The 27,131-nt window shown below is 37.8% G+C and overlaps 3 protein-coding genes across 3 annotated transcripts in view; 2 read left to right on the top strand and 1 right to left on the bottom strand.

The window, feature by feature from the left end:
- Window positions 1–853: 853 nt before the first annotated feature.
- Window positions 854–1,447, top strand: LOC129728990 (uncharacterized protein K02A2.6-like). Its single transcript, XM_055687464.1, has one exon. The coding sequence runs from the start codon at window positions 854–856 to the stop codon at window positions 1,445–1,447; it is 594 nt and encodes a 197-aa protein (XP_055543439.1).
- Window positions 1,448–3,349: 1,902 nt separating this feature from the next.
- On the top strand, window positions 3,350–5,220 carry LOC129729033 (histone acetyltransferase type B catalytic subunit). The gene is made up of 5 exons (XM_055687510.1): window positions 3,350–3,495; window positions 3,639–3,886; window positions 3,939–4,445; window positions 4,509–4,700; window positions 4,759–5,220. Exons 2-5 carry the CDS (start codon window positions 3,650–3,652, stop codon window positions 5,053–5,055), a joined length of 1,233 nt encoding a protein of 410 aa, XP_055543485.1. The 5' UTR covers window positions 3,350–3,495; window positions 3,639–3,649; the 3' UTR covers window positions 5,056–5,220.
- A 1,280-nt stretch (window positions 5,221–6,500) lies between these two features.
- Window positions 6,501–27,131, bottom strand: part of LOC129730463 (CDC42 small effector protein homolog) — a 118,546-nt gene continuing 97,915 nt past the window's right edge. Inside the window, exons 3-5 of the mRNA XM_055689804.1 lie at window positions 7,631–7,939; window positions 7,460–7,566; window positions 6,501–7,298 (exon numbers count right to left, since the gene is read on the bottom strand). Coding sequence (XP_055545779.1) covers window positions 7,290–7,298; window positions 7,460–7,566; window positions 7,631–7,769 — 255 coding nt within the window. The 5' untranslated portion in view covers window positions 7,770–7,939 and the 3' untranslated portion in view covers window positions 6,501–7,289. The remainder of the gene's footprint in view (window positions 7,299–7,459; window positions 7,567–7,630; window positions 7,940–27,131) is intronic.

The following is a 27,131-nucleotide window of genomic DNA, read 5'->3' as shown; positions in this document are numbered from 1 at the left end:
GATTGCCTGCGAGCTGAACAGAAGAGCCATCAGAAGAATCAGTTCTTCTGAGAGCGAAAGATTTCGCTCTTTCAAAGAACTGAGTCTTCTGATCAGCCTGCGAGCGGATTGCCAGAAGATCAGTGAATCAGTTCTTTCGTTCTTTTCGTTCCACATCCATACTTGTGCGTACTCGGCGTTAGTCAACCCGTGTAGGTACCTGTGTATGAGCTGTGACAAGTTGATTTTTTGCAAGCTTTTGCAGCTGGCTGGGTGATGGGTGATGGGATATGCAGGTTATGCATAGCAGAGCAGATATTTGGTAACAGCTTGTTTCTGGGAATTCTATTGTAGTTTTGCGCGCGACCTTGCGCTTGGCAAATCGGGTGTAAGGCTTTCACATGGCTCTCGCTTGCGGTGTCTCATAATTAGCTACACTGATAGTCAACAAAAATTATGTATGAACGAAAATAGCGAGTGAGCTGTTAAAAAGAACTAGTTCACCGTAGTGAGCGGAACCGCTCTGATCCGCTCACTATAGTGAACCATTTTTCCCATCTCTAATCGAAAGGTGGGTGGTCCGTTTGCAGGCATACAAGGTGACAGTCATATATCGACCAGGAAAATCCAATATCGCTGATCCACTGTCTCGACTTGCAGTGGCATCTGAGGGAAACGGCAGAGCTTTTGAGGAATATGCGGAATATTATGTGAATTGGGTAGCTTCGAATGCTGCCCCAGTTGCGTTGAAAATTTCCCTGATTGAAAGTCAGTCTGAAGCGGATAGTTCGATCATATCTGTCAGGACAGCGTTACAGAAAATTGTTCGAAACCGAAAAATGGAAAAATCTTGTTACGTGGAACTCGAATAGTTATGCCTCAAAGCCTAAGACTGCGAACACTTGACTTAGCACATGAGGGTCACCCGGGTATGACGATCATGAAGCAACGTTTGCGTGCGAAGGTATGGTGGCCAAAAATCGATACTCAGGTTGATAAGTACGTTAAGGATTGCCGTGGATGCATGCTAGTAGCAGCACCTGCTGTCCCGGAACCGATGAAGCGTAGAGAATTGCCTACAGAGCCTTGGCAACACTTGGCTATCGATTATCTCGGACCACTTCCAACTGGACACTACTTGTTTGTGGTTGTCGATTATTTTAGCCGCTATATCGGGGTTGAGATAATGGAGAAGATTGATTCGAGAGAGACCATTAAGAGGTTAACTACAATTTTCGCTCGATTTGGTCTGCCGATTTCTATCACTGCAGATAACGGTCCACAATTAGCCAGTGAAGAATTTCGAGTATATTGTGACACGAACAACATCCAGTTGATCAATACCATTCCTTACTGGCCACAACAAAACGGTGAAGTGGAACGACAAAATCGTTCCATTTTGAAAAGACTTTCCATTAGCCAGGCGACCAATGCAGACTGGGAATCGGAGTTAAATAAATATCTGTAGATGTATCGGTCTTCCCCACACTCAATAACAGGTAAGACTCCTTCGGAGATGCTTTTTGGTCATAATATCCGTGATAAAGTGCCTTCCATCAGCCAACCTAGAGAGATTGATGAGGAAGTGGCTGATAGAGATAAAGAGAGGAAGGAGAAAGGAAGGTTATATGCCGACGAAAGACGCAATCCCAAACCAAATCCGATATCTGAAGGAGATAAAGTTTTGTTGAAAAAGATGTCTAAAACAAACAAGCTAACACCAAACTTTGATCCCGAAGTGTTCAAGGTGATTAAAAGGAGAGGCGGGGATGTATTGGTTGCTTCCGAAGAATCTGGCGCTAAATATCGGAGGCATGTGTCTCATCTACAGCGAATCAATACTGCTGAAGCCGATTTGGAATCTACATCGTCATTATCATCAACGGTATCATCATCACTGGCCTCATCGTCTTCGGCATCATCACCATTGGGTTCATCGTCATCGGTGCTGTCATCATCAACAAAACCACCACGTTCCAATAATGAGGCCGATACATCTGATGCTGCACAAAAGATAAAGAGGACAACACTGCAACCAGCATATTTGAAAGATTTCTTGCATAAAATTTAAGCTAGTAATAGTGGATGCCATAGGATCTCTTGCAGTATCAGTAAACTAAAATAAAATAAAATAAAATAAAACAAAAACAAATAAGAAAAGAGAAAAGTAATGTAGTATAGTGCTCTAGCATATTCATAATGCTTGACGGCTCAGGTGTCTGCATATATTGACGGTAGCGAGAGTACGAAGAATAAAGGCAGAAGTGTATTAGAGAGCAACCGTTATACACGGATTTTATTCTTCTCCCCGACCGCCCTCGAGACAACACTATACTGTAGTAACTTTGTTTTGATGGCATCTCCAAAGATTGGTGTGCCTGAATTCTCCAGCGCCATGATCATTGGACGATACTCATCAGGAAGCCCTGCCAGCAGTAGAGATCCTACCCACTCGTCTCAGATCGCAAAACCGATTCCATCCAGCTGGTGCGCTGTAGTTATAATTCGGTTTAAATTGTCGCCCATGGAATCACACGATGACAGCTCCGTCTTGATTAGCTTGTGCAAAAGCCCGACTCGTCTTGTTAGGCCCGAGTCCTTAAATGCCTTCTCCAGCTTCGACCATACTTCTCGGGCTGTTTTCGCTTCCCGGACGTGGACGTAATTAACGGGATCAAGAAGTAGGATGATCTTCGCTCTTGCCTTTCGATCTTTGTCTGCATTCACGGTTTCGTAGATTCCATCTTCCTTCAACTTCGGCTTCACGACGCACCAGAGGTCTTCGAGATCCAGGAATGTTTCAACGGCAAACTTCCAGGTGGCCCAATTTTCTCGTCCTGTGAGCCGCTCAATTCCGGGAAGGCTTGATGTGGACACGCTACTACCAGCAGCACTTGAATATCCGACAGGAACAGTGGTCATTTTCTTGATCAAACTTATTTTCTTTTAAGTGAAAATTTTTTCAAAAAACTTCGAGAATCTTCCAATAGAACGTTCTCGCGGGGGCCCAATAACCTATTGAGAGTGTGGAATGAGAACGTCTAGTTCGGATGACAGTTGGAAGTATAATAAAATTTATTGATTGCTCTCTTATTAATAGATTGCTATGTTGAACACAGCTGGGTCGCAGCTTACTAATTTCCAATAAAAATTCACAGGGAATAAAGAAATTCCCTATAACTTCAATCGGAGCAAAGCGAATAAGATAGATGCCAGCGAGTTGCATTATTGTTTATTCGTTCTATTGTTTTATGTCCCAGGTTTCATGCTACATTTTTTTCATAACGCGAAATTTTGCATGCGTAACATAGGTTACATGCGTTTTATGCGTTACAAGGGTTACATGTGTTTTATTAAACTGGCAACACGGATCACATTTGACGTAATTTTTGCATACAGTTCTTTTTGTTTGATTAATGTTAGCTTCATGGAAAAAGCGCGATAAACTATTGGAAAACCTGCAGAGCTAAAGAATATATTCCACTTGATTTTGACTTGAATTTTCAATCATCAAAAGTAAGTAAATATAACTGAAACATTCTACACGCACGATTCCTCGCTTTGCTTAGTATCGTCTTGGTTGAGGTTACAGCGCGTACAAAGATTTGGCGCAATTTTCAATTAGACCTGGGATAACAACGCAATGATTTCGTTTGCAGAACGTCCCAGAATGAGTTCTATCTCGAAGTTGCAAAACTACGTTTCCAACGCACTAGAATGTACGCGCTTTCGCTTGATCCGCAAAGAACAAGACTTTGACGATGAGTCTGTAGTGTTTCACCCGGAAATGGCTCATCAAATTTTCGGTGAACAAGAGAGTGTCTTTGGTTATCGTGATTTGCAGATAGATGTCTGTTTCGCAGCCGGCTCACTGGATATTTACTTCAATGTTAAATATTCGGAAAAGGTAAGCTGTTGTTTCGATCCTCAGCTGGAAGTAATTTAATCTGGGATTACAGGTTGATGACGTTAGTCCGGATGGAGGGGTCAAAGCAGATGATGTGGAAAAAGCACTTGCTGAGCTGGTAGAGGATGGATGCTACTATACCAATCTGGAAGAATATAAAAAGATTGTGGAAGTCAAAACCGCAGGTTTCAAACCATTTGGTAATAAGGTAGATGAGTTTAAGCTAAACCCTGGTATATGCGGTCAGGAAGAACGCACATTTGAAGTTTACGTAAGCGACATAAACGATAAGGATTTTCTCAAGTACCACTCCAGGCTCGAGTCGCTCTCTTTTTGGTTCATCGATGCATTTAGTAGAGTTGAACATGATCCACTGTGGCTATTTTTTATAGTATATGAAAAATATTCTGACGGAAACGAGACTCGTTATGCTACGGCCGGGTACTTTACAGTTTATCAGTATTATTCATACCCGCAGTTCATAAGGCCTCGGATTAGCCAGATACTGGTTTTACCTCCTTTCCAGAAACTTGGGATTGCTTCCTGGTTGATCGAAACGGTTAGAACTTTAAAATACCATTTTTGCACTGATGTGGGTCACATGTCGATTTTACATTTTCAGACCGTAAACAAGTATTTTCTTTCGATGAGTAATGTAGCGGACATCACCTATGAAGAGCCAACAGATATTATCCAACACATTCGCTCAGTTGTAGACGCCAAACATTGTATGACGTTGCCTGCTTTTGCGAAAGACAAATTGCTCAGTGGATTCAGTAAAGAAATGCTGAAGGAAGCGAAAGAAAAATACAAGGTAATGCTCTGGTACCCCTTTTTTGGTATACATGGATTGTATTACGTTTTTTTTTTAGATCAACCCAAAACAATGTCGCGTAATTTACGAGATTCTTAGGTTATCGGCAATCGACACCAAGAATGAAACGGACTATCGCAACTACCGCGTCGAAGTAAAAAAGCGGCTGAATTTGAACAACAGTAAGCATCAGCGAGCGCTGGTTCGGCTGCAGAAACGGGGAGTCGACGTAAGTGCGGCACTCAGTCTACTTCCTACGCTGGAAGATCGTATAGAACAATTAAATGCAGAATATCAGCAAGTCGAACAGGTTTACCACCAGGTTTTGAAGAAACTAAAACTTGCTCGAGATTAAAAATCAGTCGAGCTTTCCGTCGAAATTGTCCCATACTTTTAATTGTTCTATTGTGGATAACTCATTTTTAATTGAAATTATTCTCTGTTTCGTTTCAATACTTATTCCTTCGTTTCGTTTTGGTTAGAATGTAAGAATTGAATAAAATAATATATTAAGTAATAACTTCCTGGGACTTTTGATTCAATTTGTCTGAAAGTGTTTTTAAGAGAATTAACGAACGGGTACGAAACCCTATTTTGACAGTTATATGCTATTTCTAGGAGCATCTGATTCAGGTCATAGTCGATTACGAGAGAAGTCAACTGCATTCTATCTGTTTTCTTATAGATTTGTGTCGGGAGATGGGGGTTTTAGAGTAGATACAAAGATTGGCTGTATACACTAAGGTCGCTTTTTACGCGGTTTTTTACGCGGATTCCGGAATTAACGCGGTTTTTTTTTACGCGGATTCCGGAATTTACGCGGTATTTCTTTTTTGCCCGGATTTCAATTCCCCTTCACTCGGAATGCAAAATTAACGATGGTTTTTTTTACGCGGATTCCGGAATTTACGCGTTTTTTTTTTACGCGGATTCCGGAATTTACGCGGTTTCATTTTACGCGGCACGTATCCCCCGCGTAAAAAGCGACTTTAGTGTATTTTAAATATAAAAATTTGTACGTTTTTGGAACAATTTCTATTTGTTCAATTGTTATAATGATCCTTGTTAGAAGAGTCATGGGGTGCATTTCACTCCATAGTCTCGTCACTTTTTCATGTTTAAAGGGACGTGAGTGAGGTGAGTAAAATTATCTTGGGAGGTGAGATTAACTGTGAAGTGAGTTTTAAATATGTATGCTTTTCAGAACGAAGACGGTAATTAGTCTAACTTTGGGCGCATTATAACTCGTTAAGAAACTATCAGGATCTACTACAGTTTATTGTAAATTCTTAAATTCCAAATTGAAATGAAAACAATTGAATCTGGGTTGTTTAGCTACCGCGTCTTGAAGCTGAGTTATAGAAATCCTACGGTGCAGCCGTTGTTAGTTAACGGTTCAAGCATAATTAGTCGGCTTCGAAAAAGATGGGTTTTCTAAAAAAAAGAGAAAAAATTTTAACAGAAAAAAAAACAAAATCACTAGAGCCGGATTCCTAGTGTCGCAACGAGGCCACCGTCTTGGACGTGGCTGGTAAGACGCCGCATTTTGCAACTCGGTCGTCGGCTTCGCAACAGGCGCGAACGGAGACTCTTCTCAGTTGGCAAATGACACGATCTTCACTAGGTAGAGTTGACCGATCGCAGCAGGGCCTCGAATTTTAACAATATTTCCTAAGACTGTTTCAATATAAAACCACAACAGTTAGTGCAGTTAACAGAAGAAAAAAAACTGTTGCATTACCATACAGCAAACCTTTATGAAAAAGGATATTTCGGAGCAATAAGAAAATTATATTTTTATCTAATGTTGCTGGTCTCTTAGTCAACGATTTCCTCTGCATTGGGTTAAACTGTAAACATGTGGGATTCATGTACATATATTAGGCACCGATACTTTTTTGTTACTAATCCTTAAACTGTAAACGATTTTCTTTAATCAATACGTATAAGGCATTACAAAATCAGTTTCGCATTCCGAAATGCAAGTGTAAATGTAGGTAGTAGGAAGGTTGCGTATACTACTTGTGTTGCTGGGTAAATCGTTTGTATTGCTGCGATTTGCATTCGAAACTAGCACACACGGTAAAACAGGAACTATGTACAGTAATATACAAACGTGCCTTAGGCATTTTAGTCAGTAGATATTTTATCATTTACGAATATTACTTTCTATTTAGTTATTTATTGTTATTTGTTAGTGAAGCACCTCTGTTTAGTTTATTTCACCGCTTATAACTTATACTTCAGCTAATATCATCCTCCTCATTCGTTCAAGATTTTATCAATTTGTTAGCATCATATCTTATCCTAATTATCAAATACATACGAACAATGTTTCGCTTGCTAAATGGTATCATAAACCTTTCGAGAGTCTTAAATGGGCTTCTCTGATGGGTCCAACGGGTTTTAAAGCCCGCTTTGTATAATCGGGGCAGTGTCCGCTCGTCCACCGTTATATCCTAAATACTTGCTACTGCTTTATGGTTGTTTGTGTGCTAAAAATCAATGTTTTGCGGTACACTGTTACTGTAAGTTTTTAGTATCATTAACCTTACAAACTAGCAATAAATTAACGGACAGCGTTGCCTATCAGCAGGCCTGGTGGTCGCGTAGATGACGCCACGGGTATTACCAGAGCGTGGAAAGAAGAGATGAAAAGAAAAAAAAACATCGAATTAAATTGCTAATCTAATTTGAAGTAACGTGGGCGTTATTGTAGCTTGCATCGTCTCATCATCCCACCGTAATTGTACACTCACCTGTAGTCTAAGCGAATTCATTTCGTAGCCACCTTTACTTTGCATCTGGTTTTGTATCGCTGAAAGATGATTTGTCGATAGTTCGACGTCGTTCGATCCGATGTGACCTGCGGAATATATGATCAATGATTATACTGTTTTTCTTCCGGTTCTGATTCAACCATAACTAACCTGTGTGAACGAAATTGGTGGGATTCCCGATCATCGATCGATCTATCCGTAATCGCTGGTGATGCCGCCGTCGTCGAGGGCTTTGTGGCTGAAAGCAGCAGGAAAACCATTGCAACCAAATGTCGCCGGTGCTGGCCATTTTACCACTGCTCAGCTTTTTCTCCACTGTGAACCGGGCGCTGCTGACAAGTTTCTGAGTGAAGAAGCGGTTGAGTGACTTTCACACGGAAGCTGCCTTCGTCTTACTGCTGTCCAAACGAATATGCCACTATTTTATGCTGACGACGGCACGGAACAGATTCTCAGCACCTGCAGAAATAAATTAAATGAAAACAGAAAATGAATGTCTCATTCGAATTCATTGTTTTTGTCTTATTTTTTTAAAGGTAGATAAGGTGGGTATATGTATTAGCGAAGATATGCGTGTGAACGTGATCACCTTGAGGTCAAATCTGGCTGTCTGACTGTTCAGCTCAAAGGTGCATATTCTTTGCCTATGCAGAACGACTTCGTTTCCTACACTTGGCAATGCGCGCGCCACACGGAGCATAACACGCAAACCAACGAGACCGGGTTTAACTCTCAGGGTCATGTGCCATAGCATGCTTCACCGTACATTCTGGCCTGGTTGCCTTTATTACGCCACCACAACGCTTGCTGCTGCTCTGTAATGGGGATCATGAAGACTAGGCAATATGCTTGAAATTAAGCTGCTTTATTGTATCTTAGATTGGTTGCGATGGTGGACTAGACTTTGTGGCGCTGACTACGGCTGAGATTTGATCAGTTTTCAACGAGTAACTAACTGATCGACAAATCCCGTTTCTTCGAGTTCGTGGCACCAAAAGGTTATCAACCGTCCACCGGTTGGAGGTGAACTTCTTTTTGCTTAAAAATCGAAATTTAGTATGAAGGAAGCATTGAATGGTAGCCGGATTTCTTGATTGACTGTACCAGTTTCTCAAAACAAAAACAACAGCATAAGTTAAGATTTTCAAGAATGTTCGTAATACCTAGAAGAATATGATGCAAATTAATTTGAAAGTTTTAAATTTGGTTTCAAACCAATATTGCCTTCCCAAAATAATGAAACAATTTGATCAAAACACATCGACGACGAAATCAGATATGCGTAATAACGTTATAAATCGATATCAGCTAATACAACTCAATTACTTGTAATATCACTAGCTTCGAACAGCCATAGCAGATAGGCAGTAAAGCACCGTAGAACCTGTTATCAGTTAATATTTTTCACCGATATAAAGCACACAAAAAACATTTTTACTATCAGTTATTGCATCTTCGACAGGATAGCTAGTCTCTTATCATTCACAAACAAAGCAAATGCAGTTTGCACAAAATTGCTGCCTTTCAGGTTCAAGGGCAGTAAAGATAACATTGGTTACCTACACAAAAGAAGAGGACTGCGAAACAACATCAGGTGACAAGTATTTGAAATAAATGTGAAATAAAACGTCTCTAACAAAATTACACCACTACGAGTCCTTGGGTCAAATGTATACCTACTCTAGAAGATTTGATTTAGCAAAGTTTACATTTTTTATATTTTAGAAAATCACTTGTTACCACACAATCAACTTCAACTCGATTTCCAAGGAGCCGGATCTCATACATCAATTTGTATCTCACAGAGACTATACTCACCGTCACATTTTTATTGCAATCCAAAACGACGTGAGTGTTCCACATACCTAATGCTTTATAATGTATTCGTGCCGTTCCGGCTTTTTTTTTTTTAAGGGGGGATTTGTTAGTAGCTTAAGTATTTATGATAAATATTAGTAAATAATAAGTATGTGTGTCCAATCACAAATGGTGACTTCTCAACACTGTTAGAAATTTGTAGTTTTAATTGTTAGGATTTGTTTGCTTTCGCAATAAGGACTTATCATTCGTAGGGATTTAAACCTACTTGTCAGAAAAGGGGAAGTAAACTTACAACTAACTTAATTGCTAACTTATTGGCTATAAAGAGAGCTTATCGTAGCAATTGAGGATTGCAACGATTTTTGTCGAAAATTGTTAATAATTTTATTTGACATAGCTTCTAATGGTTCAACACCAGTAAGTCTATGTAATTCGAGTGTACCAAACCAAGGAGGACGCTTCAAAATCATTTTCAGAATTTTATTCTGAATCCTTTGGAGCGTTTTCTTCCTTGTTGAACAGCAACTTGACCAGATCGGTACAGCATAAAGCATTGCTGGTCTAAAAATTTGTTTGTAAATCAAAAGTTTGTTCTTTAAACAAAGTTTAGAATTCCTGTTAATGAGAGGATATAAACATTTCGTATATTTGATGCACTTGGCTTGTATACTCTCAATGTGCTCTTTGAAAATAAGTTTTTTATCATAAATTAGCCCCAAGTACTTAACCTTGTCGGACCAACTTAAAATAACCCCATTCATCTTGACAACGTGATTATTGTTTGGCTTGAGGAAAGAAGCCCTAGGCTTATGCGGAAAAATTATCATTTGAGTTTTAGAAGCATTGGGAGAGATTTTCCACTTTTGCAAGTAGGAAGAAAAAATATCTAAACTTTTCTGCAATCGACTGCATATGACACGAAGACTTTTTCCTTTTACGGAAATGCTTGTGTCATCGCAGAACAATGACTTTGTGCATCCTGGAGGCAAATCAGGAAGATCTGAAGTGAATATGTTGTACAGAACTGGACCCAAGACTGAACCTTGAGGTACACCTGCTCTGACAGGAAATCTATCAGATTTTTAATTCTGATAGACAACCTGCAGAGTTCGATCAGTAAGATAATTTTTTAAAATTTTGATTAGGAAAATTGGAAAATTAAAAGTTTGCAATTTCGCAATCAAACCTTTATGCCAAACACTGTCGAATGCTTTTTCTATGTCTAAAAGACCAGCTCCAGTGGAATAACCTTCAGGTTTGTTAGCTCGTATCATATTAGTAACTCTGAGCAATTGATGAGTTGTGGAATGCCCATGGCGAAATCCAAACTGTTCATTTGCAAAAATTGAATTTTCGTTGATGTGTGACATCATTTTGTTAAGAATAATTCTCTCAAACAGTTTACTCATTGAAGAAAGCAAACTGATTGGTCGATAACTTGAAACTTCAGCTGGGTTCTTATCCGGTTTTAAAATTGGAGTAATTCTTGCATTTTTCCATAATTTGGGAAAATATGCAATTTTGAAGCAGCAATTGAAAATTTTCACTAAAAATTCCATTGTGCTCTCAGGGAGATGTTTGATTAGTATATTAAAGATTCCATCGTCACCAGGTGCTTTCATATTTTTGAAATTTTTAATAATTGATTTAATCTCATTCAAGTTAGTTTCAATTATTTCTGCAGGTAAAAAATTCTGGGAAGAAATTAAGTCAAATTGACGTGTGACTTCATTTTCAATTGGACTCACAAAATTCAAATTTGAGTTATGAACACTCTCAAACTGCTGAGCAAGTCTTTGAGCCTTTTGTTCATTGGATACAAGAAAACGTTCACCATCTTTTAAAACTGGAATAGGCTTTGAAGGTTTCTTAAGAATCTTCGACAGCTTCCAAAATGGTTTTGAATATGGTTTCAACTTTAGTCTCAAAATTTTGATTTCTCAGAAGAGTAAATCTATGCTTAATCTCTTTCTGTAAATCTTTATAAATAGTTTTAAAAACAGGGTCACGAGAACGTTGATATTGACGTCTGCGGACATTTTTCAAACGAATTAGAAGTTGAAGATTTTCGTCAATTATTGATGAATCAAATTTCACTTGAGCCTTTGGAACAGAATAATTCCTGGCATCAACAATTGCACATTTTAATGCTTCCAAAGCGGAATCAATATTCACTTCGTTTTGCAAATCAAGCTCATTATTGAAATTTCTCTCAATATGAGTTTTGTATCTTTCCCAATTAGCCTTGTTATAATTAAAAACAGAGCACATAGGGTTTAAAACTGATTCATGTGATAAAGAAAAAGTTATTGGAAGATGGTCAGAATCAAAGTCAGCATGTGTGATCAAATCACTACATACATGACTTTGATCTGTTAGCACCAAATCAATTGTTGAAGGGTTTCTTACAGAAGAAAAGCATGTAGGACTATTCGGAGACAAAATAGAATAGTATCCTGACGAACAATCATTGAATAAAATTTTGCCATTGGAATTACTTTGAGAATTATTCCATGAACGATGTTTAGCGTTAAAATCGCCGATTATGAAAAATTTCGAACGATTTCTGGTGAGTTTTTGTAAATCACCTTTAAAACAATTTTTTGATCTCGCGTGTGCATTGAAATGGTAAATATGCTGCGGCAATAAATAAAATCCCAAGTTCAGTTTGAACTTCAATTCCCAAAGTTTCAATAACTTTCGTCTCAAGATGGGGAAGAGCACGATGTTTGATTCGGCGATGAATAACAATTGCAACTCCACCGCCGGAACCCTGAATCCTATCATATCTATGAACCACGTAATTGGGATCATATTTTAATTTAATGTTAGGTTTCAAAAATGTTTCAGTAATAATTGCAAAATGCACATTATTTACTGTTAAAAAATTAAAAAGCTCATTCTCATTGGCCTTCAATGAGCGAGCATTCCAATTTAATATTTTAATTGTTTTATTTAAAATCATTGCTAAATTTTAAATTAGAAACAATTTTAATAGTAAACTTTGTGCCTATTTGAATGGCTTCAAACATTGATTTTGCCTGCAACATGGCGTTCATAAGATCGAACATTGCCTGTTGCAAAAAAGAAAGTTTACCTGCCGTAATAGGCCCCAGGCAGTTGACATTAGAAAAAATATTTTCGGCAGCAAAATTAGCTGGAGTAATAGGTGTACAATTATTTTCTAGCGTGTTTTACTTACCCATATTAACGGTCATTTTCGAACTACCAACACTAGGCGGTATAATGTTCGAACTACCTGTAACCTGTGCATAAGTTAAACGGGTATGCAAAGGAGTAGGTAAACTATGCGTCACTGGTACGCTTGGAGAATTTTGTTTTGAAGTTGGTTTTAATTGAAAAATTGAATTTTGTTTACCTTGCCTTGCCTTAACAATTGCTAAACGGACTGGGCATTGATAAAAATTTGACATATGGTTGCCGTTACAATTCGCACAGCGAAAATTTTTACTCTCTTTCACAGGACATGTGTCCTTTTTGTGAGAAGAGTCTCCACAATTAAGACATTTTTGGTCCATGTTACAGAATTTGGAACCATGGCCATAACGTTGGCAAGTACGGCATTGGGTGATATGCTTTTCACCTCCGCCATACTTCCTATAAATTTCCCACTTTACACGCACATTATACAAAGCATGTGCTTTTTCAAAAAATTTTAAGTTGTTAACCTCATTGCGGTTAAAATGAATTAAATAGTTAACAAGGGAAATTCCAGTTCGCTGACTGTTTTCGCTTCGTGATTTTTGTTTCATTAGAATTACTTGGGTAGGGGCTATGCCAAGTAATTCTGTTAAAGTAAGTTTGATCTCATCAACGGTTTGATCGTTGGTGAGACCTTTCAAGACAACCTTGAACGGCTCAGCGTTCTTGGTGTCATATGTAAAAAATTTGTACATCTTGTCAGTTAAATACTGAACAAGACGATCACGACCCTTTACTGAGTCGGCTAATAAGCGGCATTCACCTCTACGGCCAATTTGATAACAGAACAAACGTTGAAAGTTCCTTTTTGAATATATTAAATTCAGAAGAAATAGTTACCACAATAGGTGGAACTTTCTCCTTTTTTAAAGATTTTATATTTTGTATAGTTTCATTATTGGTAACTTCCATTTCACCAGCTTCTTGCTCAGGCAAAATATCAAATGGATTGTCACTACAGACACTCGAAGTGTCAGAAAGAGATGCCTCTCTTTTCCTCCCCGCAGCGATGCGAGGTTTCTTTTTCCGTCCAGCCATTTCAGGTGATACGAAAAAAGTTAAAACAAATGTTAAATTCAAAAGTAGGTAGTCTTGAGAAAGACTGATGGGAAATAACTTTCAGGTAGTCTTTAAAAGACACACTGACAAAACACAAACTTTGAAGCTATAGGGACGTCTGATCTGTAGGACAGTTCAAGACACACTCGTGCCGTTCCGGCTTGGTTTTGACAGCCCTGACACCTTTATAGTGTTTGGCTACTTTATATCCTATTGTTTTCGCAGGTAAAAAATTCTTGGGAACTGAACTATACGATCTGGGAGACAAAGCTAAAATTAACACATTTACTCAAAATGATCTCCGCGCGCTCTTCTCATTTTCGCGTTTGTTTCACGCACAGTGAAAAAATATTAGGCAGCTTCGTCTGTGGCTTATGTTCAACTGTACCTATTTTTCTGCTTAATAACTGAAATGAACACAAAGTTATACAATTACAGTGTGTAATAGTTATCAAAAGGTACAGTAGTGTATTTCGCTGGCATCTTGTCAATTGAACATGAATAAATAAATAAATAAAATGCCTCGTCGAAACCAGTTTAAAAACAGTTTCAATTAGGCATGTTAAAAGTATCACCTTAAAAGTAAATTGGACCATAAAATACTGCTATCAGATAGTGAACATGCTAAATGCTGGTGTCAGTTACTAGTCATTACGATGGCTTTGGATATGCTAATGGAAAGCAAAACACATTTAAAGTGCAAGTAAAATGCAGAAGTCTTGCTTATTTTAATGCCTATTGATTGTCTGTTTAAACATCTAGAAGTTTACCATTTCAAAGTTAGTTTTAAAAATTTCAATACTTTAGAGAAACGCGACCTTGTATCTTACATCTTAAAAATAGCTTCGGCTTCGGGGGTTATGACATAAACGATCAGCTTCCATATGTTTGGATTGTATTGTCAACTCGATCTTAAAATGTATGTAGCAAGGTGATAATTCTTACCTTGTTTTTGACGTAGGACTACGTCTAACCGCACTATATCGAGATACATTCTGCGGAAAACTAAAACCAAGGTGTAACGTTGGAATGAAAGATTTCAAACGGTGATGTAACCACATGACGGATCATAGTAATCAATATGCCGTTGGAATGATAAAATGATGGACAATTTTGTGATTCTTCATATATCATGGTTACTTGATTGTTAAACAGTGAAAATTGATGAAAAGTTTCAAGGTCATATTTTCACGAACAATGTACCAATCACATGCGAGCACGCCTGGCACAGACTTCATGAGTGGATACCAACTGCCTGCTATGACAACCTCTACATCAGTGGCAAAAAAAGAATTGACAGAATCCCCCCGTCCCAACAGGTCAACTGATATTTGCTTCTATGAACCTAGACTATTTTGATGTCTTGAAAGTGAAGCTATTTCGGAAAGTTCATAACAACCTCCTTTATCAGACAATTAAACGATCTGATGTGAGAATGTTATTAAAACTGATGTCTTGGAGGCAAACACGTTGGCACAGGCAACAGTACTGCACCGAGCCATGTATGAGAAGACGGTCGCTCGTCGTCAGTGCAGTAGCACTCGATTGCCATTTATGTGCAGTCAAGCCAAGTGGAAACAATGTAGCTGCTGTCGACGTACAGTGGTGCGTGTTCGCACACTACGCTGTGCGGCCGGGGATAAAATAATTCTGTACGCAAGAGTATATCACGATGTTGGATGTTGCATCCAACATGTGATTACAACTGAACGGATTTTGACCACCAATGCTCTGATCGAACGACGAAGGTTGCCAAAGCTTGTGATACAATAATTGGCATATTATTGAATAGATTAGATAAAAATTCAGTTGAAATTCACTTTTCCTAGTTCAGTTTCACAGATGTTTTCTCATCGTTTTAAAGTGGTTATTGTTTTCTTATTATTAGTGGTTATTTTTTTCTCATTGGTATCTGAAACTGATTTATTTTTTCTGGTTCTGCTTAATGAATAAACATTTCAATTGGCCTAAAATGAAAAAAAAAGAATGTTAACATGTTCATAAATTTCAATGTCAATTTCAAAATTTTTGTAAATCTAGATTTTCCACTAAAAATTGCGACTCTTTATCGTTACTTTTCCAACTAACTTGTAAATACAGGATTTTTCGATGTGATATCTTTGCTAAACAGTTGTAAGAAACTGACAATGATGCTGCTTTGGAATCGGTGAGTGAGCTATCTTTCACAAGCGCAATTGAAGATGAAAGGAAATTTACTTCCTACTAAATCGTTCTTAAATAAGACCTATATAAAAAATTGCCTTTTCGCGTGTTGAAGAAAATTGACTGCATTAGCATGAAAGGTATTCATTAATGTTAAAAACAGTTATTTTTTTCTTCTCAAATAGAGGTCTGTAAATAAATAATCAGCATTTTCTCAGTTGTCAAAATCGGACCATGTTAAAAATAAACGCTTTTCTTTTTATGACTTTCTGGTGGCATATAACCTTAACAATATGTGGCCACCAATGAACTAGTTTTAGAATTGTAAATCGTAAGAGGTGTCGCTTGATGGATTTAGGCTCAAAAATCTGGAAGTATCCGGAACGCAAAGGGGACAGGTCCGAATGAAGCCTTTAACGACCTAGACACTTGATATGACCCTTCCGAGTAATTAGAGGTATAGCACGGTACTAAGTACTGCTTTGATCATGTCTATTATATTACCGGAACTTGTTCCGGTCATATCTCCAGAACCGTCTTAATGATTCCGGTATTCCGTTTCGGCAACATAATGGACAAAATGCCTTTCTTTTGGTGGTTGTTGAGCTTGAATTGGTTAAAAGCAAAACAAGAAAACTATTAATTATGATTAAACATAACCGCTCGTTTTTGGCTTATGTGTGCCAAAGTCGAACCGTACCAAAATTGAACCGTGCCGAACAGAGTCTTAATTCTCAAAATGAAATATAAAACTATCGTAGTCCTACGTCAAACATGCGGTCGTGTCTTGGATACCACCCTCGTACTATTTTTTTTAAATACACTAAGGTCGCTTTTTACGCGGTTTTTTCAACGCGGCTTTTTCACGCGGATTCCGGAATTCACGCGGTATTTTTTGCGCGGATTTCGGTTTCCCTTCACTCGAAATGCAGAATTAACGCTGGTTTTTTTACGCGGATTCCGGAGTTCACGCGTTTTTTTACGCGGATTCCGGAATTTACGTGTTTTTTTTACGCAGATTCCAGAACTTACGCGTTTTTTTTTTACGCGGCTTCCGGAATTTACGCGGTTTTTTTACGCGGACTCCAGAATTTACGCAGTTTTTTTTACGCGAATTCCGGGATTTACGCGTTTTTTTTACGCGGCACGTATCCCCCGCGTAAAAAGCGACTTTAGTGTATTCGGTTTCATAGTTATTACCGGTTCATGTCACCTGAAAGCTATTTCGAACAGGTCATTGATGTTATAACCCATCGCACTACAGCGGATATCATGTGTTATCGTCAATCTTGATATCAAATGTCATACACCAAATTCCCCGTGAAAACTAGAAAAATGGATTTTTTTACAACTTTTCATAATTAATTGTGATAATGTTATTACACTGATAATGTTATTACACTGAATTTACTCAAAATATTATCCATCATTTGCCACTACTTTTTGACAAAAGAGTCGAAGTTTTGAAGTCGTCGAAATGTCACTCTGACAAACCGTGCTCCATGGACCGGAACAAAGGAAAATCAGGTGATACGATGTCTGGTAAATATGACGGGTGGGACAGTTTATAAATGAGTTTTTGAACTTTCACAACATGAGCCTGGCATTGTCTCGTCGATCCTCAAATTGTGGACTTATTCCTTCAATGCCCAGCTCGAACCCATCGATTTACGTCTGTAGAGGTCCCAATTGATGGTTTCACCAAATGTTAACCAGCTCCTTACTCTGAGTAGGACCCAAAGGTCGTCTTTCATCTGATCGACCTACCTCGCCGCCTTTTCCCTGACGGTTTCAAGAACCAGCATTACCGGAATGACGTCCGACTTCCTTACGACATAGCTTGCTTTCTCCACGTTCCATTATGCATCTTCCATCTGATGATGATTGATGATGAACCGCAAGGGGCGCGTTTGTCCTCCATAAGGATAATTGAGGTATCAGAGCCATAGAGGACTACCAATCTAGTCAGTTTCCTGTAAGCGTGCCTCAGATTCCAAAGCAGATGTGATTTCCTGTCATAATGCGCCGATTAATTTCTCTCCACGTTCTCTCTTCCAAATCTTGGTAATGACCAACTACAGCGCTCTAGCATAATTTTTAGCTGGACAATCTCCTCCACAGTCTCCAGGAGATTAGAAGCTGAAGTCAATTGTCATGCTGCTTCCACCTTTTGTTCACCTCACACTCGTCAATGCCGCATTCAAATCCGCTAAAATCAACGCTTAAGAGCGCAATAAAGGCTAGTAAATGAGCCTGTTTTGATGTGCTAGGGCCAATACGAACCCGTGCTAGACAAAGAGAGGATAATCCTCAACACACTGGTGAGATTTTAGAGGTGAAAACGGACGGGTACCGTTATTTTGCACGCCAGAATATTTGTAAGCACATCTGGATGCACCCAAATGGGGTGGCCTGCTACCAGATCGATTTTTTCAGACACAAACGTCAGGTCGTTAAGAGGACCAGGATTCAAGATCCGCGCTCGGTTGTCCAAAATATTGAAATCAAGAATAACGAGAAAGATACGATAGAACGTCCAGGGTTTATCAACTTGAGGAGTGACTGCAGAATACTCGCAGAAAGTTGATGAGCGGATAGATGAGCAAGTTGGAGGGGACCTGAACAAACAGTGACGACATATCCACAGTACGATCAGCACCACAGCGAGAGAAGTGTTGGGTACATCTACGACAACTTCGCCCAACGAGTGGTTTGACGCTGAGTGCCAGCGAGCGACGAATGAGAAGAACCGCGTCATGTTATCTACGGCTGTGACACGTCAGAGCGTAGGGAGATATCGAGCAGCTAGAGCCGCTGACTCCATCCACAGTGGTCCAATAAAGCAAAAAGTGGAACTTAATTCCAAAGCGCCTTTCACCTTCATCCAAGTTTAATAGTGTCTTCGGAACAATTGTTTGTATAAATGACCCGCATAATCTCAAATTGTCAAAAATTATGAAAAGTTCACCATACCAAAATAAATAACTTTTTCGAGTTGAAGGATAGAGGAATGGTTTATTCGGAAAAGTTAAAAAGGATTCAAAAATATGAAACTTTGTTGAACAATTGAAAATTTATTTCTTCATTAGGTACACAGTTATTAAGTATACTAGCTAGCCCGGCAAACTTCGTCCCGCCTATTTTCGTGTTTAATTTGATAATTTTAAACATTGCAAATTTATTGATCCCTTGTGATTTGTTTATATCGTTTGAAATGATTGGTTTTATCGGAATGACAACATCCTCAACTTTTGGCTTTTGTACATCACCTCTATTCCGGAAATACCCATGTTGAATGGTATTCAGTTATTTCGTTGTTATCCAGAAACTGAAAGTCATCTACGAGTTCAAAATGATGTCCAGTGTCAGTGCTTGGCTTCTATACATCATTTCGATTATGGAAACATCCGTATGTAGTAGTATTCGGTTATTTTCGGATGTTTCCCAGAAATTGCCATCTTACAATTCAAAATTGTGTCTTGAGTGTTATTCTGGTTTAAGAAACACCCATATTCGGTTTGAAAAACACCCATATTGGGTGTTTCTTCAGAAACCGGAAGTCGCCATCTTGGAATTCAAAATGACATTTGGAGACAACTTCTGGGCTCTGAGCGTCATTCTAGTTAAAGAAACACTCATATTGGGCGGTACAGGCAAACTTCGATATAAGGTACCCTCGTTATAAGGTACCTTCGATATAGCGTCACTCGATATAAGGTGCATTTTACCTCGATATGGTCGGTGTTAAGTCAGACCGGACCAAGTCGCAAAATTGGAAAAAACGAGTTAACGATAGTATTGGATAAAGATTTTCCTAAGCTACATCACACAACTATCAGATTTTATTTATCTCTAAAACAGCAGAAATAACAGCATGATTTTTGTCTGCATGATCAATGAAAAGCAATTACAGTGTTCAGTCAGAATGGACCAAGTGTTTATTTTCAAGAAGACTGCCTTCGGTCAGCTATTGATAAAAGCGAACGAACGGAAGAATTTTCAAGCGTTTTTCCGGATTTCTTTATATCAGAGAACTCTTTCACTCACCTCCCATCGGAATCTGTGAAGTTTCACGCACTGCCGTGGTTTTGAATGTGTTTTTGGACCGTTCATTGCTGTCACTAACATGACCTGATATCAGCCTTATAGTGTGCAGACAAAGTGAACCATGTGTTAAGCAGAAAAAAGTTGAAATTATCGGAATTTACAGCATCGGTTTGAAGTCAATATAAATGAATTTCAACACTATCAGGCAACTTATCGGGATGCTTCTTTGACCGTTAGTCAAAAACGTATACTTTACCAGTAAATGAGGGAAATGTACATGGACCACTCTGATTGAACACGTAAATGAGAAACGTTAGTCATTTGTGTGGGTGACACAACATTCCACAATTTTAGAAAGAATTTCAAGCTACAGTAGTAATACTGACTTAAAACTTGATGATTTTACCAATGCATTATATCCTCAGGAGGTTGAAATAAGTGGTAAGTGTATGTTCGTTACTGTTTCATGCAAGCTAATTAGATTTATGCCCGTAACGAAATTACGAAGCTAAAGGCAACACAAGCGATTGTTTGGAGAAGACCTTTCATATTAATACAAGAAGAAGCTGATTCGATTGACATTTAAGTGTGTAAAGCATGTTGTCAATATCTATTCAATATTATTTTCTAATCAATAATGGAGAACCTGTGCCAACTTTTCATGAAGTTGTTCTTGAAGCACTACATCCAAACGTGATAGAAATTCCAGAACCAAAACAGGAAGAAACCATCCAGTCCATTATCAACTCTACGGCAATTTTGGCCAAAGTTGCAGAGAAAGTGGTTGATTACGAATAACTTAATTGAGTGAATTAATCATATTTTTGTTCCATTAAAACATTCCGCTCCTACCATTGATTTGTAGAAAGTGAAACAAACACAGTTTAAAGTTTATTCAAACTATTTTCAATAATTGTTGATGTCGCAGAAGCTAACCATGTAGATTAAAAACTTTTTGACGGTTCGACGATCAATGGACTAAAATTATTTGTTCAATTGTTCAGTCATAATGGACCAAGTCATTATTGATTCTTCTTTGATTCAATCAGAGTGGACCAAGTACATTTAATCAGTTACAAACCTGTCCTTTTTGAGCTCACGGCACTCCTTTTTTTCAATTGTCACATTGCATGATACAGTTAGAGAGTTACTCCAACTTATAACATCAAAACTGCGCAAAAATATTGAAAACTTCAAAATTACCAGAGCAACAAACTTCAATCTCGTTTTTCTCGAAATGATCAAAATGTCACTTGGTCCGGTCTGACTTAACACCGACCATATAAGGTACATATGTATATTATGTTACAAAAAACTCCGAAATTGGTATGGAAACTTCTATAAACAACATATTGGTTATCTTGTCAACATCTCTGCTAACTATTGATTACTCAGGAAGTGTCCATAAATTACGTTACACTTAGCGGATGTTTGAAAAAACGTACAAAAATTTAATTTTGCCGAGAAAACGTGATATAGTGTGGATGGGAACGGGGGAGCTGATCAAAAAAATTAACCTACAGTTTAACCCCTGAATAATGTGTTTGAAATTTTAAATACAATGCTCAAAAAAAATGTTCCAACCCCAGTTTTTTTTCATAAACCGCACTTGAACACCCTCTCAGCTGAAATAAGTTTTGATTTAAAAAAGCATTTTTATCAGAAACAACATAGAACCTAAAAAAAGTTGGAAATATGCTTAAAATATGTTCGGTAGAATAATGTATTTCTCAAATATGAAAAAGTGTCTAGAACATAGTAGGCCTCTGGAATCACACCCCAAAAAGTCAATTGGTATTTGTTTTTTTAGACATTTTGAGAATGTGCGAGTTTAAAACTACCTGTATGTGGTCTATTTTCATGAGATAGAACAAACAAAGTTATTCTACATAAGGTCCCCTACAACTTTGCTCAAGATTTCACTTCAATTTGATGAGTAATAGAATGATTAAAATTTTCATCTCACTTTTAGGCAGATTAATCAAAAATCTATTTGCATCAAAAGTCACCCCTTAAGGTATAAAAAAAATTGTCGAATACACTATAGCATTTAAATGGCATTTTTACATTAAAAAGGTTGACGATCACGTTTTTCCCGTTTCAAACCATTATGCAAAGTGCATTTCCGGGTCACTTTTATGTGCAATGAAAACTTAGTTCAAACGGTCATTTTAAAATTCAACGAGGAAAATGCAAGTTTCGAAATCCTAAAGGACGGAGAAATAATTGAAAAAGATCTCAATGCGTAAGCAGATATTAATGGTTCTTATACATCGCACCAAAAATTAAAAACCAACAAGAAGAAAAAAAAAGAACTAGTTTTGATAAAAATTTGTATGTTTGTAACTAAATGGTAAGTAAAAGCTAGTAATAATAACATAACGGCTTAGAATTTTTTCTCCTTTTAATGCTCTAAACTACCTATTTTTTGGACTCGGTTCTCCTAAAAAGCAAAAAAAAACTATGTGATTGGAATTGTACCTAAAACAAGTTGGTTCACACTTAAAGTTGGATTCTATTTTCAAGATAAACTATACGTAGACAAAAAAATTCAAAATAAACTATACGCAGACACCGGAAGTCGCCATCTTGAATTTAAAAATGACATCTGGCGACAATTTCTGGTCTCTGAGCGTCATTTTGGTTAAAGAAACACCCATATTGGGTGGTATTTGGTTATTTTAGGCTGTGTTCCGGACACCGGAAGTCGCTATTCTACAATTAAAAATGTTGTCTGAGCTTGTTTGTGGCTTCAGTGCATCATTACGATTTCGAAAATACCCATATTGGGTAGTATTTGGTCATTTTTCACTGTTTTCCAGATGGTTCCAGAGATACTCATATTGGATGGAAATCGGCCATTTTTGGCTGTTTCCCAGAAACCGGGAGTTGCCATCTTACAATTTAAAATGTTGTCTGAGGTCGATTTGTGACTTCAGTGCATTATTACGATTCCAGACATACCCATATTGGGTGGTATTTGGTCATTTTCCGCTGTTCTTCAGAAACCGGAAGACGCCATCTTGGATTTCAAATTAGCTCCTGTGCATCGGACCGACCACTTTAGGCTGTTTTTCAGAAAACCTGGTTGAAATATCTGTTTAGTTTGTATGGGAGACCTCCCTCCCCTTCCGGGGAGTGTCAAACCAACATAGAAATTTGTGTTTGATATGTATAATAGCCCTCCCATCCAGAAAAGGGAAGGGTGTCGAACCACCATGAAAATATTTTTTGCTTCCAAAAACCTTATGCCAAATTTGGTTCCATTTACCTGATTAGTTGTTGAGTTGTGAAGAAATTTGAGTTTCATTCGTATGAGCCCTCTCTTCCAAAAAAGGAAGGGGTGCCGAACCACCATGAAATGCAGAAATTTGTGTTCCATTTGTGGAAATCCCCTCCCTTCCAGAAGAAACAGGGGTGTGAAAATATTATGAACATGTTTGTTACCCCAAAAAACATTCACCTGCCAAATTTGGTTTCATTTATTTGATTGGTTCTTGAGATGAGCAGATATTTGTGTTAATTTTGTTTGAAACCCCTCCCTTACAGAAGAGGGAGCAATGCCGAACTATTATGGACATATTTGTTGCCTCTTAAAATATTCACATGCTAAATTTGGTTGTATTTGGTTGATTGGTTCTCGAGCTGTGCGAAATTTGTATTTCATTTGTATGGGACTCCTTCCATATAGAAGAGAGAGGGGTGTCAAACCATTATGGATGTATTTGTTACCCTTAAAAACATCCACCTGCCAAAAATAGTTCCATTTACTTTGTTAGTTCGCAAGATGTGCAGAAATTTGTGTTTCATTTGTATAGGACCCCTCCCTTGCAGAAGAGAGAGGGGTCTCGAACTATCTTAGTCACCTTTCCCGGCCCCTAAAATCCCTATATACAAAATTTCACTCCGATCGATTTGGTAGTTTCCAAGCCTATATGAATCAGACAGACAGACAGACAGAGCTGCATTTTTATATGTTTATATAATATTGAACTTACTTAAAATTTACATATGCTCGCCGTACTCTATTATGGGTGGATTGGGACAAATGGAACCCACAAAAGTTTATAGTACTTGAGCTAAACTTCAAGGAAAAGTATTGACATCATGATTCTACTTTCCCCTTTTTAACTTATACGTTCTTGAAGTTATCGAAAAAATAAGCTAAAATATGATATAACTTTGTAAAAAAGGCCTTGGAGATGTATAGTCTTTGGCAAAAATGTGTGTTTCGCCCTAACAATTCCTCCAAACAACACTTTCGTGTAAAATGCAACTAACAAAAGTTGAGTGCAAAAAACATAATTTTAAGTAAGTTCCATATAATATACTTTATAACTTCATACCCAAATAAGATAGAATTTTCATTTGTTCAACAAAGTTTCATATTTTTGAGTCTTCTATAACTTCTCCGAATAAACCATTCCTCTGTCTCTTAACTCAAAAAAGTTAGTTTTTTATTTTTAGTATGGTGAACTTTTCATAATTTTTGACAATTTGCGATTATGCGGTTCATTCATACAAACAATTGTTCCGTCGATACTATTAAACTTGGATGAAGGGAAAAGGCGCTATGAAATTAAGTTCCATTTTTTGGCTAATTGGGCCATTGTGCATCGCCAGAAGAAACGTCAGTATTGAGAGCGTGTTCTTGCAGAGCCGAAAGGTTGCATCTCCAGGCCCGATGCGAGAAGCTTCTACAAAAAAAAAGATTAACGGAATCAGAAACCGAAACGTGTCTGCTCCTGTCGTGTGCGACGACAGGGAGGGGAATCTGATTACCGATAAATCAGAGGTGGCCAGGCGTTGGAAACAACAATTTAATGGTGCTGTTGAACGGCGAAGAAGACAAAGGCCTCGAAAGAACCATGATGGACATTGAGAATGATGAACATGCTGTGGATCCACCATCCGTGGACGAGGTGAAGAAAGCAGTTAAAAAGCTGAGAAACTGCAAGGCAGCTGGGAAGGACGACATTGCAGCCTATGCCCGATCTACTAAAAAGGCCACCGCCTACACTATAGTAACTATGGGGATAACTCTCCTCAATACAAAATTCTTTCCCACATCCTGTTCCACAGGTCATTGCAGGAAACCTTTGCTGGCGAATACCAATGTGGTTTTCTAGGAGGACGCTTCACCAAAGACCAAATGTTTACATTACGACAAATCCTCGATAAAGGGCAGCGTACGACTTAGTTAACACTTGTGTACACTTGTGTACCAGAGCCGAAAAAATTGAATTTTTTTACCTGCCTTCCCGCAACTTTTTTCAAAAGATCACAAATTTATCAGTCGATTAGTTTTTGGGACAGTGGGAAGTAGCCAAATACCGATCGCCAACGGTGTTATTTTGCAAAAACTTTAAGCTTAATATGTCGCAAACAAGGTTTTGCTACCGTTTTCAATCTAGTCTGTGTCTCTGGAAGGGTACTTACCCCACGGTTCCCCTCGATAAATCCGGAACAACGGAAAATTTCGAAATATTCCCTACTGTCCCAAAAACAGAGGTAAGGTACGCAAGTGTTAAGAGAAATGAGTTATGGCAGATAGTGCGCGAGCATGGTTTCCTAACTGGTTTCAAGCGTCAGGGTAGCCGGAGAGATATCACGTGACGTAAGATGGTTTAAAGCATGGTGACTGACTGTAAACATACTTTTAAACGTCGTATTGGAAGGTGCCATACGGAGGGCTGGTCTGCAGAGAAGCGGCACCATCATGACGAAGTCTCACATGCTCCTAGGTTTTGCGGACGATATCGACATCATTGGTATTATCCATAGAGCAGGAACTCGTCGGATGTTGATTCTATGGTGGGGACAGATGGGAAATCATTTTAAATAGTCATGTCCCTTAAGCTGGAAGTACAAAGTCAGCAGAACAAAGAGTTAATAGCATGAAAATTTAGTGCTCATTCGATGCTCATTTAATGCCATATCGCCGAGTTTAATGCTCCATCATTTCTTGAAAAATGCTCTTGTTTGCTAGCTTAAGAAAATAGCTAGCAGACAATATACGAAAACAGCATTTTTAGTCACAAAACAGTTCTATAACGGTCAAAAACATTTAATGCTCATTAAATGCTCCTGAAAAAACCTGATTTTCATGATAATTTTGTTGATTTTGTGTGGATTTTTCAAAAATATGATAATACATGAATAGCTTCAATTTTTTCAAACATTTTCCTCTGAAAACAATCAGAATCCTTTTGATACGATTAGATACCAATTAAATGCTTCCATATGCGAGCAGTTTCAATAACTTAGGTGCATTTTTCATTAAAAAATTTTTTTTTTCAAATATATTGTTCTGCTAGCTTAAGAAAAAAGTTAGCAGAACATAGGCCAGAAACAGCATTTTTAAGCAATAAACTGTCGTTGAATGGTCATAATGATTTAATGCTCATTAAATGCTCTTGAAAAAACCTGATTTTCATGATAATTTTGTTGATTTTGTATGAATTTTTCAAAAATATGATAATACATGAATAGCTTCAATTTTTTCAAACATTTTCCTCTGAAAACAATCAGAATCCTTTTGATACGATTAGATACCAATTAAATGTTTCCATATGCGAGCAGTTTCAATAACCTAGGTGCATTTTTCATTAAATAATTTTTTTTTAAAAGTATTGTTCTGCTAGCTTAAGAAAAAAGTTAGCAGAGCATAGGCCAGAAACAGCATTTTTAAGCAATAAACTGTCGTTGAATGGTCATAATGATTTAATGCTCATTAAATGCTCTTGAAAAAACCTCATTTTCATGATAATTTTGTTGATTTTGTATGAATTTCTCAAAAATATGATAATACATGAATAGCTTCAATTTTTTCAAACATTTTCCTCTGGAAACAATCAGAATCTATTTGATACGATTAGATACCAAATTAATGCTTCCGTATGCGAGCAGTTTCCATCATTTAAATGCATTTTCTATCTAATATATAGCACATCAAATTCAGTACCCAGCGAATCACGGGTTGAAACCCTTATTTCGTACTCTTTTCTATAACAATAGCTTCTTTGGCTATTTTCTAGCAACTGTTGGTCCCTTTTTTCGATTTGCTGGGTACTATTTAGTCACGTTTTACATCAACTTAGTCACTAAAATAACTGTTTCTGACATCGTTGACCACTACCAGCCCTGCTGCTTTGGCAAGGTTCAACTATTAGAATATCAGTGAGATGTTTTTCAACGGATTTTTAAGTTTTTCATTATTCATTATTTTTTAAAACTTGCGGTTTCGTCGAATGTCCCTATCCCTTTTTGTAAACTTTTATAAGATGTTTAAATACTTCCCTCTCTCACTAAATCCTTGCGTAATTGTGCACACGGTGCA

The sequence above is a fragment of the Wyeomyia smithii genome, chromosome 3, assembly GCF_029784165.1.
Source record: "Wyeomyia smithii strain HCP4-BCI-WySm-NY-G18 chromosome 3, ASM2978416v1, whole genome shotgun sequence".
NCBI lineage: Eukaryota > Metazoa > Arthropoda > Insecta > Diptera > Culicidae > Wyeomyia > Wyeomyia smithii.
The sequence above is the reverse complement of the archived record's forward strand: the minus strand, read 5'-3'. Positions and strand labels throughout refer to the sequence as shown.